We start from the raw sequence: 17,797 nt of genomic DNA on the forward strand, positions 1-17,797 counted from the left end.
ACGCCAATTAGCACAAATGGTAAGTTCCGACAGTGCCTACAAGTGTGCCTGCTGGCCGCTAGATGGCAATACCGGTTTCATATGTATACACCTGGTATTTTCTCACTCTTTCCTTTGAACCCAATAGTTTTCGTTTTATTTGCGTTAATTTTGAGACCCATTCTCTTCATGCTTGCATTCAGTTTATTCCACATTCTTTGCCAGTCTTCGATTAACTTTGCCATAACAACCTTATGATCTGCTAACACTAACCCACGTACCCTTATTATTTCGAGATCCACACTTTCTTCGTCGAAAAGAGCCATTCTTGAAAACTTGTCCATGAATAATATAAATGACCATGAAGACATAACGCATCCTTGTCTAACTCCTTGAATAATAACGAAACAGGCACTCAATTTCCTATTTACCCTTACACTCGCTTAGATACCCGTATATATTGTTTTTATAACTTGTAGGAGCCATCCATTGACTACGTACTCTTTCAGGATTTCCCAAAGTTTACTTCTATCTACTTTGTCAAAAGCTTTTTCTAGGTCAACAAATGCACAGAAAACTTTTTTTCCTACTCTTAAACTTTTTTCTGTGATTAACCTTAAGCTAAATACTGATCCGTACATGACCTCCCTGATATAAACCCACTTTGGACTTCCCAAATCTTTTCTTCTGTTATTTTTATTACCCTACGAATAAGTATTTTTGAGTATATTTTACTCACGGTACGTAATAAGTTTATCCCTCTGTGATTATTGCAGTCGCTTTTATCTCTCTTTCATTTGTATATTGGTCTATGTGGTATGTACTTGCCACCGTGTTTCAGAATTTCAGCGTTAATACAGTCTACCCCGACAGCCTTACCGCTTTTTAAGCTTCTTATTATATACCTAACCTCAGTGATGCACACTTTCTCAATTGAGTTTTTTTATGCATCGTGTTCTACATTGCAGTTATGGTGTCCCATAGCTTCATCTACGAATTTTCCCGTGAAAAAGTCTCTGAAAGCGTCTAGTATCACGTCTGCATCATATAGCATTTCCCCATTACTATTTCTCATGTTGACAAATTCTGTACTTTTATTTCCTTTAACTTTTTTTAAAAAGTAGTTTCTTGCTTCCTTCAAAGTTATTTTGTATTTTCTTCTCTTCTTCTGATCTAATTGTATCTTTACTTTCTTTAATTAATCGTTTGAGTATCCGCGGTACCACACACTTCGATCGCACACCTTACAATAATATCCCGGAACTTTGTACATGCGCCCTCTATATCTTTGTTTTTTTAAGCGCCTTCCATGTTGCCCGATATATGCTTTCGATTATCTTATTTTGGAAATCTATTCGCACATTCGGTTTCTGTAGGTTCTCAATTTTGATTCGCGTTTGTTTTATTTGCTCTCTTTTTTCTCCATACCCGACCTAAGTTAATTTTGGACATCAGAAGATAATGATCATTGTTGCAGTCAGAACTTCTCATGACCCTTGTATCTTTTACTAACTCTCTTAGTCTTTCATCCGCAACAACAAAGTCAATTATACTGTGGCTATTTCCTTTGGACCAGGTGTACATGTGGATCATTTCATGCCTAAACCGAGTATTTGTAATACACATCTCCTTTTCTAAGCATAGGCTAACTAATTTATGTCCGTTATAGTTTGTTCTTTGATCACTTAAATTACCTAGTACTCTTTCTGTATCCTGATTTTGGATGCCCACCCATCCGTTCATATCTCCTAGCAGAATTATTCTTTCCCCATGTTCGAAAATATTTATTGTGTCATTTAAAGTGTTCCAGAAGGCGTCTTTTACTTACCTGGGATCACTATCAACTGGCGCGTAGCAGGCTATGATAAATAATCTTCTCATTTCTACTTTCATAGCCCGCAGCAGTCTGAGAAATACAAAATCATGATCTCTGAGATGCTGCTTCGCCCTTTCATTCAAAATCAGTTCTACTTCTTGTCTACCATGTGATTCACTATCTACTTCTGACCATATTTGAAATCCGCCTTTTGACACCCCGTTGTCTATGTCTCTACTTTCACTTTTCTTTTTCTTTGTTTCATGCAACATAAAATAGCTAGTTTCCTCACGTCCATAGTTTCTCGCAAATCTTTTATCTCGAGATAATTTACCCCCCTAGCATTCCAAACACCCAGTCTCCATTCCTCGCCTCAAATTTGACCTTTACATTTACGGTGTGCATGCCTTTTGTCAAATAAAGTTTCAGTCCTTTCCGAGGCTATTTCATAGTTTGTATTATTCATTGTTTAGATTATACGCCCAACTACCATCTTTATGCTATAAGTTTATTTTCTGAGCCGAAATCATGTCAAAGTTAAGTACTTATTCGTCATATGGTGGAGATTGTAGTTATAACGTCCGTCCCACCAAACTTCAGTTAATAAGGGAGTGTTGGGAGGGTGAAGGGGCAGAACGGGAACCGAGAGAGTCATCTTGGGTTTATGTTTTTGTTTATATGCTGAGATCATTAGCCTTCATCAGCTTTGCATTATATGGGAGTTCATGTGATCCCATCTGTTAATACTCGGCCATCCTCTGGCCATGACACCAAAGACTTAAATTCCATGAAATACCTAAAAATCCTAGAATTCTTTGGAACCGTTATAAATCCCTCAAAATCTAATTTATTTTCCAAAATTCAATCAAAATCTCTTGATGTAGTTTAAAATTCTATAGCATTCTTTCGAATTCCTTAATATGTTTTTGAAAAAAGTCGAAATCTTTCAGAGTCACTTGAAAAGTTTCAAAATTCCTTGAAATCCGTGGAATTACTTTTCATCTCTTAAAAACTAATGCAATATTTTAAAACTAATTAAAATGTTAAGAAATTCCAAAAAACTCTTTTGAAAGTCTCATGAAATTTGTTTAAATCCTTTGTAATCCCTTAAAATCTCCTGATATATTTTGACATATTAAAAATACGGTGAAATTTTTATAAAGTTTGACGAAATTGATTAAAATCCATGGAAATTCTCGTATATTGAAATTGAAATTATTCATTAGAGTTCTTTAAAAAAACCAGTGTATATTCCCATAAATGTTTGAAATCCATTAATTTTGTGAAATTTCTTCAAATAACTGAAAATACGTTAAAGTCTTTTTAATCGTTTAGAATCCCTTTAAATTCAATTAAAATTAATCAATTTGTCAACAGTGGCTAGAAATAGCTTTAAATCGTTTCCGAAAATGTTTGAAATAATGTTAAAATTCTTGAAAACCGGTGAAATCTTTTAAGTTTTATTGAAATATTTGAAAAACCTCTACAAATTTTTTTAAAGCCTTGTAATCCGTGGAAGTCCTTCGAATGTTTTTGAAATAATTTGAAATTCCTTAGAACCTCCTGATATGTTCAGAAATCTTCAAAATTTCCGAACACTTTTCATGAAATTTGACGAAATCGCTAAAAATCCATGGAAAGCTCTGGAATTTCTTGAAGTTTCTTAAAATTGGTCAAAATCCTGCGTTCAATAAACAGATTATTCGTATGTGCTTTCTCTATTTTAGGCAGCAACTCTTAGAATATTTGAACATTGTTACATTCTCATTAATGGAAACTCCTGTTTAAAAAAAACAAGAATCCACCGACCAAATTTTGATCACAATCAACAAAAAAAAAAAAACTCCCATTGTAATCTGAAAAATAAATAAATAATAATTTTCGGATAAAAATAAAAAAGAGGAAAGAAAAATGATAAGTCAACCAACCACATCCCCTTTCTTCTTTTTTTCTTTCTTTCGTCTTATTTATTTTTATTATCATCAAATTACAATAGAATAACATTAAAAAAAAATTTTTTAAATGAATAAAATTGCATTACCAACGTTTCGGTACTGGTACAGAACCCTTATCCAAGGATAACGGTAGCTTATTTGGTCGAAAGAAAGGAAAAAAGAAGGAAGAGAATATGGTTGGCTGCCTTTTCATTTTTATTTTTTATTTTTGTCCGAAAATTATTATTATTTTTTTATTACAATAGGAGTTTATTGTTTTTGTTTAATAATTTTTAAGCATTTTAATACAAAATAATTTTAATAATTTTTAATAATTAATTTAACTATAATTTTTGTTCGTAAGGATGGATTACAAGGGATTGTAAATGATTGCATTTGATTGTAAAGATTGGATGAGATTGCCTAAGATTGCATAGAGAGTGTACACAATTTTGTAACTTTTCCAAATTTCTGGAATTTTTATCAGTCTAAAAAAATATACGAACCTTAAAGTTACTCTTTTTTTTACTCGAATTCCAAGATCTGAGTGACCTCGATAAATTTGTCTTGGTTTTCGAATGCCGCCTTCTCTAAAAATTCCGTTGGTCGGTGAACTGGGCTCGGATAATTGTTTATCTACCAAAATCGGCTTAAGAACTGCTTGGTTAGGAGCAGTAGCCGACATGGGTGGTTTGCCCTGCACATTGATGGTTGGGCTCATTTGTTGTGGGTCAGGTTCAGGTATTGGTAGGGCCAAAAGTCGTTTTCGATCCTCCATATAGAGCTCTATTAGCTGATCGAGTTTTACCTCGATGTCATCAACCTGAAGAGAGCAACCGACAAAAATTATTAATAAACATGGTTAATTTTTTAAAATGATAAATGGTGTCGATTAATGGTTTATTCTTTATGGATAAAGTACAAAAAATCTGCCTCCGCGGGGATTTGAACCGGCAACGCCACTATACATGAGTGCGGCGTTAAACGGTTATCGTCCTATATCGCATGGTAACGCGGGTTTTTCATATCTTTAGCTTGTTAAACAGAATATAAATTTTTACAATGATTTTATTTTGTTGACCAGGATATTAATGAGTTTTTTAAGGTAAATAATAAATAGAGACGATTACTTGTCTATTATTTTTGGAGAAACGAAAAATAACCTGCCTCAGTTTCACAAGGTGAAGAGATGCCACAGCCTCTGGGACGTAATTGGTTAACGCTTGACTGATGTATAATGGCGTTCCCGGTTCAAATCCGGACTAAGGTAGATTTTTCTCGTTTGTACGAAAATAATAGACCAGAAATCGACAGTATTCGTGCAATGCACAGATTATCAATATAAATATTGTTCAAATTTAACTGATTTAGAGAACCAAACGAACAAATATTTTTTCTTTTACACAATTTTTAAATAAATAGTCGAACCGTCAATCAAATTCAGGATTTTTTACCAAATAATTAAATTATTATTGAAAACATAAATGCTGAATAAAAAAAACGAATTTCTACAAAAGAGTTGAAACATTCTATAAAACTTTTGAGTTTTTAAGCCAAAAGACGAGTTTTTTACAAAACACTTTCATTTCTATCTAAAAAGTTAAATTTTCAACCAAACAACTGAAGAAAGTATTGCAACTTTCAATCATAAGCAGTTAAACTTAACCAAAAAAATATAATCAAATATTTGAATTTTCAAACACGTGAATTAATTTTCTACGAAAGAAGTTAATTTTTTTACATTAATTTTCAACCAGATAGTTGAATTTTCAAGTTAAAAAAAAGTTTAACCAGAATTGGAATAGTTGACTTTTTAGTTAAAAAATTAAGTTTCGATCCTCCCCCCACAAGAAAAAGAATTTTTAAAAAAATATTTAAACTGTCATGTGAAATGATGAATCTTAATAAAAGTGAATTATTAACAAAGTAGTTCATCTTTCAGCCCAAGTTGAATTGTCAACCAAAAAATATCATTTTCTAACGGAAATGGTCAAAGTTGATATTTCAGCAAAAAATACTTTGAGTTTAAATTAAAAACAACAAAAAAAGTGGAATTCGGCCAAAAAAGGCGAATTTTTAGCAGAATATTTGAACCAAAAGAGATTAATTTTTAACCAAACAGTTGAATTTCTAACAAAAATCTTTCTAGATTGTAAATCCTCTTCAATAACTTCTTTTGTTTTAAATAACATATTTGTGTTAAAAATGTTACCATAACCTAAAATTGTTAAAAAAATAAAAATTTTAAACAGAAAAAACAAACATAACAAGAAATTGTTCCAAACTGTAAATATTTTGGAAATTTAATCATTTTTGTTTAAAATAATCGATTTCCGGTGAGACGTGTTAAAATAACCTCAATCAACCGCTAACTTAAACCTAAAATTTTACAAATTATTTTTCATCTTCGAAAACTAATGATTTTTTATTCAAATTTTCGGTTTAAAATACAAACAGAACATAATAATTGTCAAAAAATTGTGAATCTTATTTGAAATGTTTAAAATATATAATTTTTTAAAATTAAAAATATCAATTCCCGACAGAAAACACTAAAAAAATCTAAAGCTCTCCAAAATGTTAAGATTGATTTATGAAGTCAAATAATTTGTATTGCAATAGCAATTTAAGAAAAAACACTAATATAGTATAACAAAAATTGATTACGATTGTAAATACCGCCTTAAGCCTGATATTTTTTGTTCAATATAACCGATTATTAGTGAAAAAGATTAATATAACCTAAGATTGTTTAAAAATTCAAAATCTGATTTGAAATCTGCACTATCATCAAATTTGAAATGACCTTGGTGAAAACCGCTATCTGAAATGTTAAATTGTGCATGCAATTGTAATCTTCTTGAAAAACTTATTATTTTTTTTTACTAAAAATACAGATTTCCCTTATAACACGATAACATAACCTAAAATAGTGAAATAGTTGTAAATCTTTTTTGAAATAAAGTTTTTTTAAACAAACAATTTAAATTTTCCACGAAAAATACTAATACCATCCAAAATTGCTGAAAGATTCTTAATTTCGTGCAAATTGTAATGATTTTTGAGTAAAAATACCAATTGTCAATGTAAAACACCAACGTAACCTACAACTGTGAAAAAGTTACGAAATTTTTTGAAATTTGTTTATTGAAACAAAATTTCAATTTTTTACAGAAAACACTAGCGAAATCTGAAAATTTTCAAGCTTGTAAATTTGATTATTTTAAACAAAAAACATTGTAGTTAAATCTAATGATTCTTGTTTGAATTAAAGCACCAATTTCAATTGATAAACGCAAACAAAACCTATTGTTCTTGAAAAATCGTAAATATTCTTTTAAATATAATAATTTTGCAATAAAAACTCTTTTGGTGTAAAACGCTAACGTGCTTTGAAATGATTTAGCAATAAAGAACCCTTAATATCTAATAATTTTTGTTCGAACATTACAATTTCTGGCGAAAAAAACTAACACAATCTAAAATTTGTGTAAATTTTCATTCTTTTTCCAAACCTTATAGTTTTATATTATAATCATTTAAAAAAATACAAATTTTCATAAAAAAGCACTAACATAAAACATGCATATTATTTTCAACAATTTATTGGATAATTTTTAACAACAACTGTTTATTAATTAGGAATTGCAAGCTGCAATTCTATAAATAACCAAACCTATGCTTCAAAGGACCCCGCACTAAATGTATGGGAAAATGGCTTTCGGTGGATTTAGCGGAAACTTTGTAATTTTTAAGGTTATAAGTGCCGGATGAAATATCCGTAAAAAAATCCAAAAAAATGGACAGTTTTAGCGCTATGCGGCGCTAAACGCTCAAGATCAGTGAACAAAACGAATTACAACAGATTTTGTTACAAAAGCGATGTCAACATAGCAATCACGGTTCAGATCGTGGTCTGTCATATTTTCGCCTACACCGTTGACTCATATAGCGCGTGTCTCAAAACGATCAAACGCTAAGCGCCCAAGATTTTAACTTGAATAATTAATCAGTTCTTTAAAGGCAGAAATGGTACCCAAAGTAACATTAGTAACTAGTGCACGCATACCGATAATAACATTCTCCTCTTCGCAAGAGGGTTGAACGCTAAGCGCTCAAGATAACCGAATAAAACCAATCCTGGTAACTTTAGCGACAAAAGCGATGTCACTATAAGAATCACGGATCAGAAAGTAGTCAGTAATATGTTTAGCCAAACCAATGAGTTATATTGCGCGCTTCTCCAAACGATCAAACGCTAAGCGCCCAAGATTTGAACTTGACTAAGTAATTACTTTTTTAAAGACCGAAATGGTATCCAAAGTAACATTAGTAACTAGTGCGCACATCGATAATAACAGTGTACCATTTGCCAGAGGGCCGAACGCTAAGCGCCCATGATCAGCGAATAGAACCAATCCTAGTAGCTTCAGCGACACAAGCGATGTTTGTAAACGAAACACGCATCAAGAAGTGGTCAGTAACATGTTTAGCCAAACCAATGACAATATGAGTCAACAACGTTGACTCATATAGCGCGCTTCTCAGAACGGGCAAACGCTAAGCGCAGAAGATTTGAACTTGACTAAGAAATCACTTTTTCAAAGGCCTTTCACAAAAGAAATGACAGACAAACATACCGTCGTCGATGGAAATAATGAGTGAATGCTGCATGATAAACGACTGTCACTTTTTAAAGCAAAAAGCGAACGACTTTAAAATGAGCGACGAACTGAAAGTAGGCCTAATGACTTAAAAAAAGTTGAAACCTCGGCATTCATATATTAAACAGCATTCACTTATTATTTCCATTGACGATGGTATGCTTGTCATTTCTTTTGTGAAAGGTCTCGAGAGCGGATAGTAATTTTATTGGTAAGCTTAAGGAAAAAATTCCTATCTGTTCCCTTCTGTATTAATTGTGTTGTATTTCTTACTCCCTTTTTGTGTTTAGTTTCTTGTGTTTATTTTGTTGTTTCTGAATTTTTCTTTCGTTTTATTAATACATTTCTCTGCCTTTTAAGACCATAAGAGCTTGTTTCTCTTATGGTTTAAAAAATGACATTCAGAGTTCGAGTTAATTGCTATGTGTGCGATAGAGTCTATCAACCAGGACAAATGGCTCGAATTGATGGAAATAATGATCCTGATAGGCAAAACATTGCAATTTTTAGACGCCTTCAACTTCGAAGACCGCCACTTGAAGTCGCCCATGAGAGTAGGTTATGTCTCAATTACAATCAATCGATTCACAATGAGATAGAGGAGCTCCAACGTGATCCAGGCTGTTTAAGACTGAATGTTCTTACACAAACAGGCAGGCAAACGTGCATGTTCTTTAATGCTGATGTTAATACTCCAAGGCTTTCAATTGAATGTAGAGTTAACGCTTTTATTGTCATGGACATTTTCATTCCAGAAGAAACAAGAGCATGCTTCAATCATTCAGATGAACATGGTTTCATCTTGGGCCTCTTGCTTCCTGGACTACAAGCGATTAATAGATCTTATAGGATTCCGGGACAGCAGTTACTTCTGTTTTTGCAGCAACTTCGTAACGAAGCAATTGTTCATGCGGCCGCGGCGTTTAATAATGAGGATAGTTTCACTAATGAAGAGTTTGAAGTTATTGCTCCTGTAACAAAGGAACAATTTAGAGAATTGTATGCATTTTGTGATCCTATTCCGCAGTTACATGGACATGGTGCCAGAAACGCGAGGAAAAAAGATCTGCTGACTTTCCTTTGCAAAATGCGTCAAGGTCTTTCTGCTGAAATTCTGAAAGTGATTTTTCATTATTCGAGCCGAAAAGCTACAAGCATGGTCATTTCTACTGTAAGAGAGTCTTTAATGCAGCGAGTTGTGCCTGGTAACATTGGATTTAATACGATAAGCAGAGAGGAATTCATTGAAAGACACGTGACATCATTCGCTAATGAATTTTATAATCCACAACCAGAAATTCTCAGAGCTATTGCTATCATCGATGGAACTTATGCTTACATGCAGAAGAGCAGTAACTTTCGCGTACTTCGACAGTCATTCTGCAAACATAAAGGACGTCACTTGGTAAAACCACGCACAAATGCTCATTAACGAATTTGAAAGAGATGTGGAAGGTATGAGAGAATTATTCGACATTGGTCATATTTTTATAGAGGACCGTGTATATAGAGATGCCCAACCACTTTTAGAACGCTTAGGAATTGTGTCCAAGATACCACCATTTCTCCAACAAGGACAGAGTCAATTGGTAACGGAAGAAGCGAACGAAGCTCGGCTAATAACGAAATCTAGACGGATAGTGGAATCCAGAAATGGCCACATAAAGGCCATTTTCAAGTTCTTCGAGAAAACCATTCCGATGGCTCATGTACACAATCTAAGGGACTTCTTTTGTATTGCTGGTGCCATAATTAATCGATACCATCCTGTTATCGAGATGCAAGGCGCTACAGCAGAGCTTGCAAGAGAATATATAGCGAGAGCTCGTGAGCCGAATATTGTGCAAGCGCGCGTAGAAGTGGACAATATGCGCTACGGAAATGCAAATTGAAATTGCCTGCATAAACTTCAAGTACCACAATTTCCTCCCCTTACATTGGAAGAAATACGCGACATAACAATTGGCGTGTATCAAGTAGAACTTGCCCTAACTTACGTTCAAGACAAGCTGCAACGAGAAGAAGATGAGGAGTTTCAACTAGATACGCGACTTAATGAACCTGGTTTGATCAGAGTACGAGTATTTTCTAGTTTCCGAAATGCGACAAGGTACCAGCTGTGGATAGCGTTCAATAAGGTGGATGACATAGGATCAGACAATAACGAAACGCTTCTCGGTTATTACTGCACATGTAAGTCAGGAGCCAGAACTCTTGGCACTTGCACACATATTGCAGGCGTTTTATGTTTCCTGGGTTATGCACGTCACCAGCAACACGTAAAGTATCCTCAAATTTCCTTTCTACAAAGGATTCTAGACGCTGATAATAAAGGTGAAGAAGCAAGAAGCACTCGAATCAAGAGCCAGAAATAGTTTAATATTTCGCAAAAGCTACTGGGATTGGTTCTATTCGCTGATCATGGGTGCTTAGCGTTCGGCCCTCTTGCGAACGGTACACTGTTATTATCGGAATGTGCGCATTAGTTACTAATGTTACTTTGGGTACCATTTTTGCCTTGAAAGAAGTGATTAATTAGTCAAGTTAAAATCTTGGGCGCTTAGCATTTGATCGTTTTGAGACACGCACTATATGAGTCAACGGTGTAGGCGAAAATATGACAGACCACAATCTGAACCGTGATTTCTATGATGACATCGCTTTTGTAACAAAATCTGTTGTAATTCGTTTTATTCACTGATCTTCAGCGCTTAGCGCCGCATAGCGCTGAAACTGTCCATTTTTTTGTATTTTTTACGGATATTTCATCTGGCACTTATAACCTTAAAAATGACAAAGTTTCAGCTAAATCCACCGAAAGCCATTTTCCCATACATTTAGTGCGGAGTCCTTTACTTCAAGCAATTTAGAATTTATTTCACCGACAGTAGGTGAAATAGAAAATCAATCGAATTGAATCTGATTTAGAGTGAATGGCATTTATTGAACGTAAAGTGCACTTTCTAAAGCACTCAGGTATGAGCAACAATTTCCATCCTATCACGCGCAAATCAAGCCAACATACAAGTTTATTGTATAGATTCTGCGAAAAAATTTAAATGATTTATATTTATACATAATTGTGATTTTCAGAATCCACAATCGTTTTTGTATTCCCCCCTTCCCCCCTTTTTATGGAATTCCTCCTTTTTCCTGTTTTCAAGAAACTTCCCCTTTTTCTTGTTTTTTAGTGGCCAAGTGCGAACTGAATTACTTAATTACACAGTAAGAAAATCAACCTATTTTTTTCAAAAATAAATTCTTTTTGGTTGAAAAGTCGACTATTATATTTTGATTCATAATTAATCTCTTTTATTCGAAGCTTCATTATTTTTGGTTGAAAAGTTCTCTTTTTTTAGATTAAAATAAAATTTTTTAGGTTGACAGTTCAACTTTTCTGGTTGAAAATTTAACTGTCTTCTAAAAATTTTGACTTTTTCGCTGCTTGAAAATTGATTCTTTTTATTTTTGGTTGGTTTAACCCTTTTTGTTCGAAAATTCGAATATTTGGTTAAAAATTCATCTTTGTACGTTTAAAATTCAACTATTTTATTAAAAGTTTAATTATTTTGTTAAAAAACATCTTTTATATTATAAATTTCAATGTTTTGGTATTTTTGAATAAAAAATTCTATTCGGTTGAACATTCGTCTTTCTGGTAGAAAATGCATCTTTGCTGGGTTTAAATTTTAATAATTTGTTTGAAAATTCATTTTTTTACTCAACATTTATTTCCTCTGTTAGAAATTTTATCTTTTTTGGTTATAACTGCAGCAATTACACTAAAAATAGTCTATTTTGGTTAAGGGTTTAACTTTTGCATAAAACCTTAAACTTTTTGACTTGAAAGTTTAAATAATTGTTTGAAAAATTATTTTTGCGGTAGAAAATTCAACTGTTCTGTTGAAAATTCGTCTTTTTGGTAAAGAATAAATTTTTCTTATTGAAAAATTAATTGTTTCATGAAAATCATATTTCTAGTGAAAAATTATTTTTTTTTTATAACATTCGACTTTTTCAATAAAAAATTCGTTTTTTTTTTATTGAAAAATAATCTTTTTTGGTAGAAAATTAATCTTTCTTGGTTAAAAAAGAACTTTTTTTGTAAAAAATAAAACTTTTCGAGTGTAAAATTCAACTTTCTTCTGAGCAATTCATCTTTTGGCTTTAACGGGCTTCATATATTCTTATTATACTTTTTTTATTAAAAGTCTAGTATTATATATTTGTTCAAGAATTCACCTTTTCTATTAAAAATTTCACAGTGTATTTGAAAATTCGACTATTTGGTTGAAAATTCGTCTTTTTTCGGAGAAATTTTCTCTTTTTTGGTTGAAAAAACAACATTTTAATAAAAACTTAACTCCTTTAAAAAAAATTCAACAACTGAATTAAAAATTAAACGATTTGTTAGAATATTATATTTTCAGATTGAAAATCCAACTGTTTTGTTACAAATTCATCTTTTTGGTTGAATTCAACCGTATTTTATTTAAAATAAAAATTTTGCTTATCGAAACTTTATTTATTACATTCTTTAACTACTTGATTGAACGTTGAACAACTTTATTACAAACTCATGTTTTTGATTAACGATTTATCTCTTTGCCTTAAATTTCAACTATTATCTTGAAAATACTTTTTTTTGTAGAAAATTAATTTTATTGATTAGATATTTAACTATTTGGTTAAAAATTCATGTATTTTCTTAAACGATCGTCTTTGGTTAAATTTGACTATATTTTATTTACATCAAAAACTTTTTTACTTAAGATATCAACTATTATATTTTTCCTTTAGAATTTATATTGATGGATTGTCAGTTGATCTATTGTGGTAGAAAAGTCGTCTTTCATAGTTGAAAGAGAAATTTTTTTTGAAAATTCATATTTATTCTAATAAGTTGTTCTCTTTTGTATACATATTTAACTACTTCATTTAGAATGCAAAAAATTTCGTTTAAATTGAATGTTTTTTGTACAAAAATTTATGTTTTTTGGTTAAACAAGAACACTTTGGATAAAAATTAATATTTTTGATCAAATGATGTATTCTTTATACTTGATTATATAATTCCAGGCTAGAGAATCTCAAGATAAATAAATTTTTATAAATATTTGTTTGACTTACCTGCCTTTCTATATTGACAACCCTAGAAGCTAAGCTAGTTTTTGAAGCATAGACATCTTTCGCCTTAGACCCTTGCTTTCCCAAAATTTGATCTAACCTAGATAATAAAAAGATAGAAATATTAAGATAAAAAATTCCTTCAATAAATCAATGTTAACAAGATTCATTATACATATACAAAACACTAATTTCTAAGCTTACACAACGCGTACGAGATTAACATGCAAGAAAAAATAAAGTGCGGCATGGCTAAAAAAAAGTGCTGATATTTCAACGAAAAGTTTTGGTCAAGGCATGAACATTCAAATTTCCAACAACTTTTTTTATTCATTAAATTAGAAACGAAAGGGTTTATTGCAAATTAAATTTACTTTTAATCGTTTTTTGATTTTGGTATTGACATGCTAATTATGTATTTTTTTCTATGAAAATGGATCTTGCTTGCCAAATGTGAAACATGAAACTCCTTTAGACTGAAATAAAAAAAAAGTATTGTTCTGCGGGAGATCGATGCGGAAAGCTGAAGCTCTCGAATCCTTTCTTCTAAAAAAGAAGATGTAGAATGGGAACATCGACGGTGGCGATAGAAAAGGATAACGCGAACTGACAAACACTGCAGTAGGATTTTATGTCAAAAGACGCGTTTTCTTCAAAAGAAAAAGATTGGGTTAGGCATCTCATTAGAAGATAACACCAGAGGAAATTCCAGCAAACGCAGTATCGACATTCGTTTACTGTCCCAGAAGAAAAATATTTAGCAGAATAATTTTTTTGTTTGTTGTAAACAAGATTTTGCTTAAGATGTCAGAACGTAGCGTAGAATATTTGCAGAAAATTAAAGACTCTGGGGTCCTAATCTTTCTCTTTTTACGTAAAAATCAACTTACTTAAATTGTATGGAAAATTTATAGGAAATTAATGATGAAAGATTCCAAAACATATAAGTGATAAGTTAAAGGAAGATTTGAGAAAATGGGAGAGAACTTGTTATAAAATAAAAAATAAAAATAATGTTGTGGATTACAAGTTGCGTAGGCTGATCCACAATATTTACCTGTACGATGGTCATGATCCTTTTAATTTTTTATCGTAATCTGACTATATTTAAGTTTATTTTCTTGAAGGTAGACTTTACAGACCAAAAAAGAAGTGGATTTTTGTTGCGGGTAATTTTTAAGTAGAAAAAGTTGATTTTTTTGCATAGAAACAAAGCAAGATTCAATAGAGTTGATATGGTAACCATTTCCAAGGTAGTGGGTAAATTTGAACACGTGAAGGCAATTTTGGTTGCAGGTAAAGATTACTCTGAAATCGCTGCAAAGATTACATTTTGCTTTTATTATATTATGAGAGGCGAAAAAACTATTGGAAATAAAAACCATAGTATATTATTCAAAATAATTGTGTATCTTTTCACATTTTGTGTGTCTATTGTTGTATTTTATTACAGGTTTTCATTTTCGATCAATAAGATGACTATAAAATGAAATGCGATGTAAGTTTTAAGCATTTCCAGAGTTCCGAATGTGAAAAAATCACTGGAAAAATAACCACCGAAATAGAAATTTCCTGAAAGAAAATAAAACTACAAACAATTCAAAACTCGAATTATTGAATTTCCAAAAATGGTAAATTACCGAAATTTAATTTTAATTTTTGAATGATCAAATATAGTAAATTTCCAAGTTTTCAAATTCCCCACGGTCTTGCATTTTCTGAAATTTGTATTTTGCGCTTCGCCCGAAGCTATATATTGAAATTTAATTTTCTTGTACAAATACTTTACAACTTAAATTTTTTTTATCTTAGATTGAAGAAGAATACGGAAAATGATGGTGACGTTTGAAATTATTATTTAATTACTATTGATCAAATAAAGGGTGTCATGGCATAATCCTGTAAATTCCACTTTTTTTAAACACGTTTTATTGGTTTAAAAATACTCTAAACATCCACCTCACTTGATCGTATGAAAAAGTTTGATTGCTAAATTGTTTAGACGATGTTATTGGACGAATTTGTTTAAGTATGCGAGCTATGGAGAAACTAATAGCGCCATGCGGTTCTGCAGAAAAAAAACATAAAATTCATGTATTAGAGAAAGTTTTGGTCTATTCAGTTTGTTATATATGGTATGAATATAAATTCCATACCATGCAATTGTAGCGCCACTAATTATGTCCATAAGAAAATAATGAACACAAAGACTTTATGTAATTGTATTAACAATATAAAAATAATAATTTTTTTCTTGATAAATCATCGATTAGTTTTTAATTTTATGACACAATAATTTGTTTGAAAGTAATAAAGAATCAAATGTTAATTTTTCGCTTTTGAGCTTTCCAATTTTCTTTTTATATTTTTCTGGTATTAGGGCGATATTTAAGTATTTTAAATGTCCCCTTTAATTCGCCATACTCCTAATGTCCTTCTTCCTTTTCCTCGCATACGTTCTCTCTCCTAATCCCGTTCCTCTACGTCCCTCACTTCATCTTTAACTACTATTCCCCAATCCCCTACTTCTCCTGCACCTACTATACGTCCGCTCACTTACGCTCTCTTGACCCAATTCTCCGCCCTGTCCCTGCTTTTCGTACTTACCTCTTTTCTTACTTATTCTCCCTTCCCCTCTGCTTACTTTCCCTTTCTTCTGCTCTTCTTACTTACTCATAAATACCCCCTACTTCTAATTTCACCTCCTCTACTTCGACTCACTTCTCCTTCCTTGCCCTACTTACCCTACTTCCCGCCCTCCTGCAACTTGAATCCCTAGCCCTCTCTTCTCTTATCCTCACTTCTCCCAATTTATCTTCATTTACCTCGATCTTTATCTTCCTTCCTCTCACCTATCTTATCCGCCCATACTTTCATCTCCTTTCTTCGTCAACTTCCCCTATGCCTACTTCCCACCCCTCTCTCACTACTCCCTTTTCTATCACATCTCTCACTTCTTTCTTTTCCTGCTTATTATACTCTCACATTCTATCCCAAGAGAAAACACGAAAGAGGAGTGGACAGGCACACGCCCGACTGAAACTATAAGGGTTGCTGCTCGTGGCTACGAAACCCTAAAAACAAAATTTGCATGCTTACTTTTTTGTCGGAAGGGTAAGTGGGGCAGCGGAAATAGGGAAGGTGAAATAGTAGAAGCGATGGCAGAGGAAAAACGAAAAATTATGGAAGTGAAAGAAGGAAAACCCAGTGGGTAAGTAAGGGAAAATAGGAGACGAATGTTGAGAGAAGTAAGAAAGAGGTTGGATAGAAAAGGAGGGAGGTCGAGGGGAAATTATGTATGAGTGGGAGAGCATGGAGCATGAGAAGGACAGGAGGGCAGGGAAGGTAATGTAAGGGTGATGAGAGGTTCCTTATACTATTTGCCTGGGTGGGGATTAGGGAGAGAGGATGTAGGGAAAGTGAAGGATAATAAGTAGGGAAGTTATGGAGGGATGGTAGTTAAGGAGAAGATGAGAGAGGAAGGGAAGGGATATGAGTGGATTCAAGAGTAATAAAGTGACGGGGGAAGTATTAGGGGGTATAAAGACGGGGTAGTGAGATGGAAAGTATGAGTGAGGCGGTGCTATGGGAGGGAAGCGGATGACATAGTAGTAAAGAAGAGGAGGGAAGTAAGTGAGAGGGAGTGTTATGAGAACGGGTGGGATTAGAAAAATTAAATTAACATTTTAATAGGGTACAAAATTATTTTCTGTTTGGCGTGCGACGCTTACTTTGACTAATTAAAAAAAAAGTAATCCAAATTTTGAGAATCTTCTTTTTATCTCCTGAATATTTTTTTTCTTGGGACTTGCATGTTTCTACCGCGACACACATTAAATATGGTTAATCAAAAGAGCTTTTATGTTGATATTCAATCGTTCTATTGTAAATTTGAGATATTTGGTCAGTAATTTATAATATCAGGTGGGAGAAAAATTATAATACAAAGAAGCTCAGCAAGTGCCTACTACAGGGTAACCATATAATGACATTGGACGTTGAAAAAAGCGATTGGGGTCGAATAAAAAGCTTATTTTTGAGATTCGGCATGGGGACACGGCGAAGGCGAAGGGTATACCTGAACTGAAGGTTTCGTACGCGATTGAGGAGGTCCGCGTGTCCCGAGCTGTACTGTTCTATCACATCCTTGACATCGTAGGGTTTCAGGGCTTCCCTGAACTTCTTCCGAGCCACGAAGTATCTCAGCTGACATCGCGACACGTGCCATACGCACACATTTACGTTTATATTTACTCCACGAGGGCCTTTCTAAGGCA

The 17,797-nt window shown here is 32.8% G+C and overlaps 1 protein-coding gene across 1 annotated transcript in view; it reads right to left on the reverse strand.

The window, feature by feature from the left end:
* LOC117180626 (potassium voltage-gated channel subfamily KQT member 1-like) overlaps window positions 1–17,797 on the reverse strand; it is a 245,022-nt gene that overhangs the window by 35,054 nt on the left and 192,171 nt on the right. Inside the window, exons 15-16 of the mRNA XM_033373115.1 lie at window positions 13,524–13,620; window positions 4,236–4,552 (exon numbers count right to left, since the gene is read on the reverse strand). Of these exons, the coding sequence (XP_033229006.1) occupies window positions 4,236–4,552; window positions 13,524–13,620 (414 nt within the window). The remainder of the gene's footprint in view (window positions 1–4,235; window positions 4,553–13,523; window positions 13,621–17,797) is intronic.

The sequence above is a fragment of the Belonocnema kinseyi genome, chromosome 9 (assembly GCF_010883055.1).
Source record: "Belonocnema kinseyi isolate 2016_QV_RU_SX_M_011 chromosome 9, B_treatae_v1, whole genome shotgun sequence".
Classification (NCBI taxonomy): domain Eukaryota; kingdom Metazoa; phylum Arthropoda; class Insecta; order Hymenoptera; family Cynipidae; genus Belonocnema; species Belonocnema kinseyi.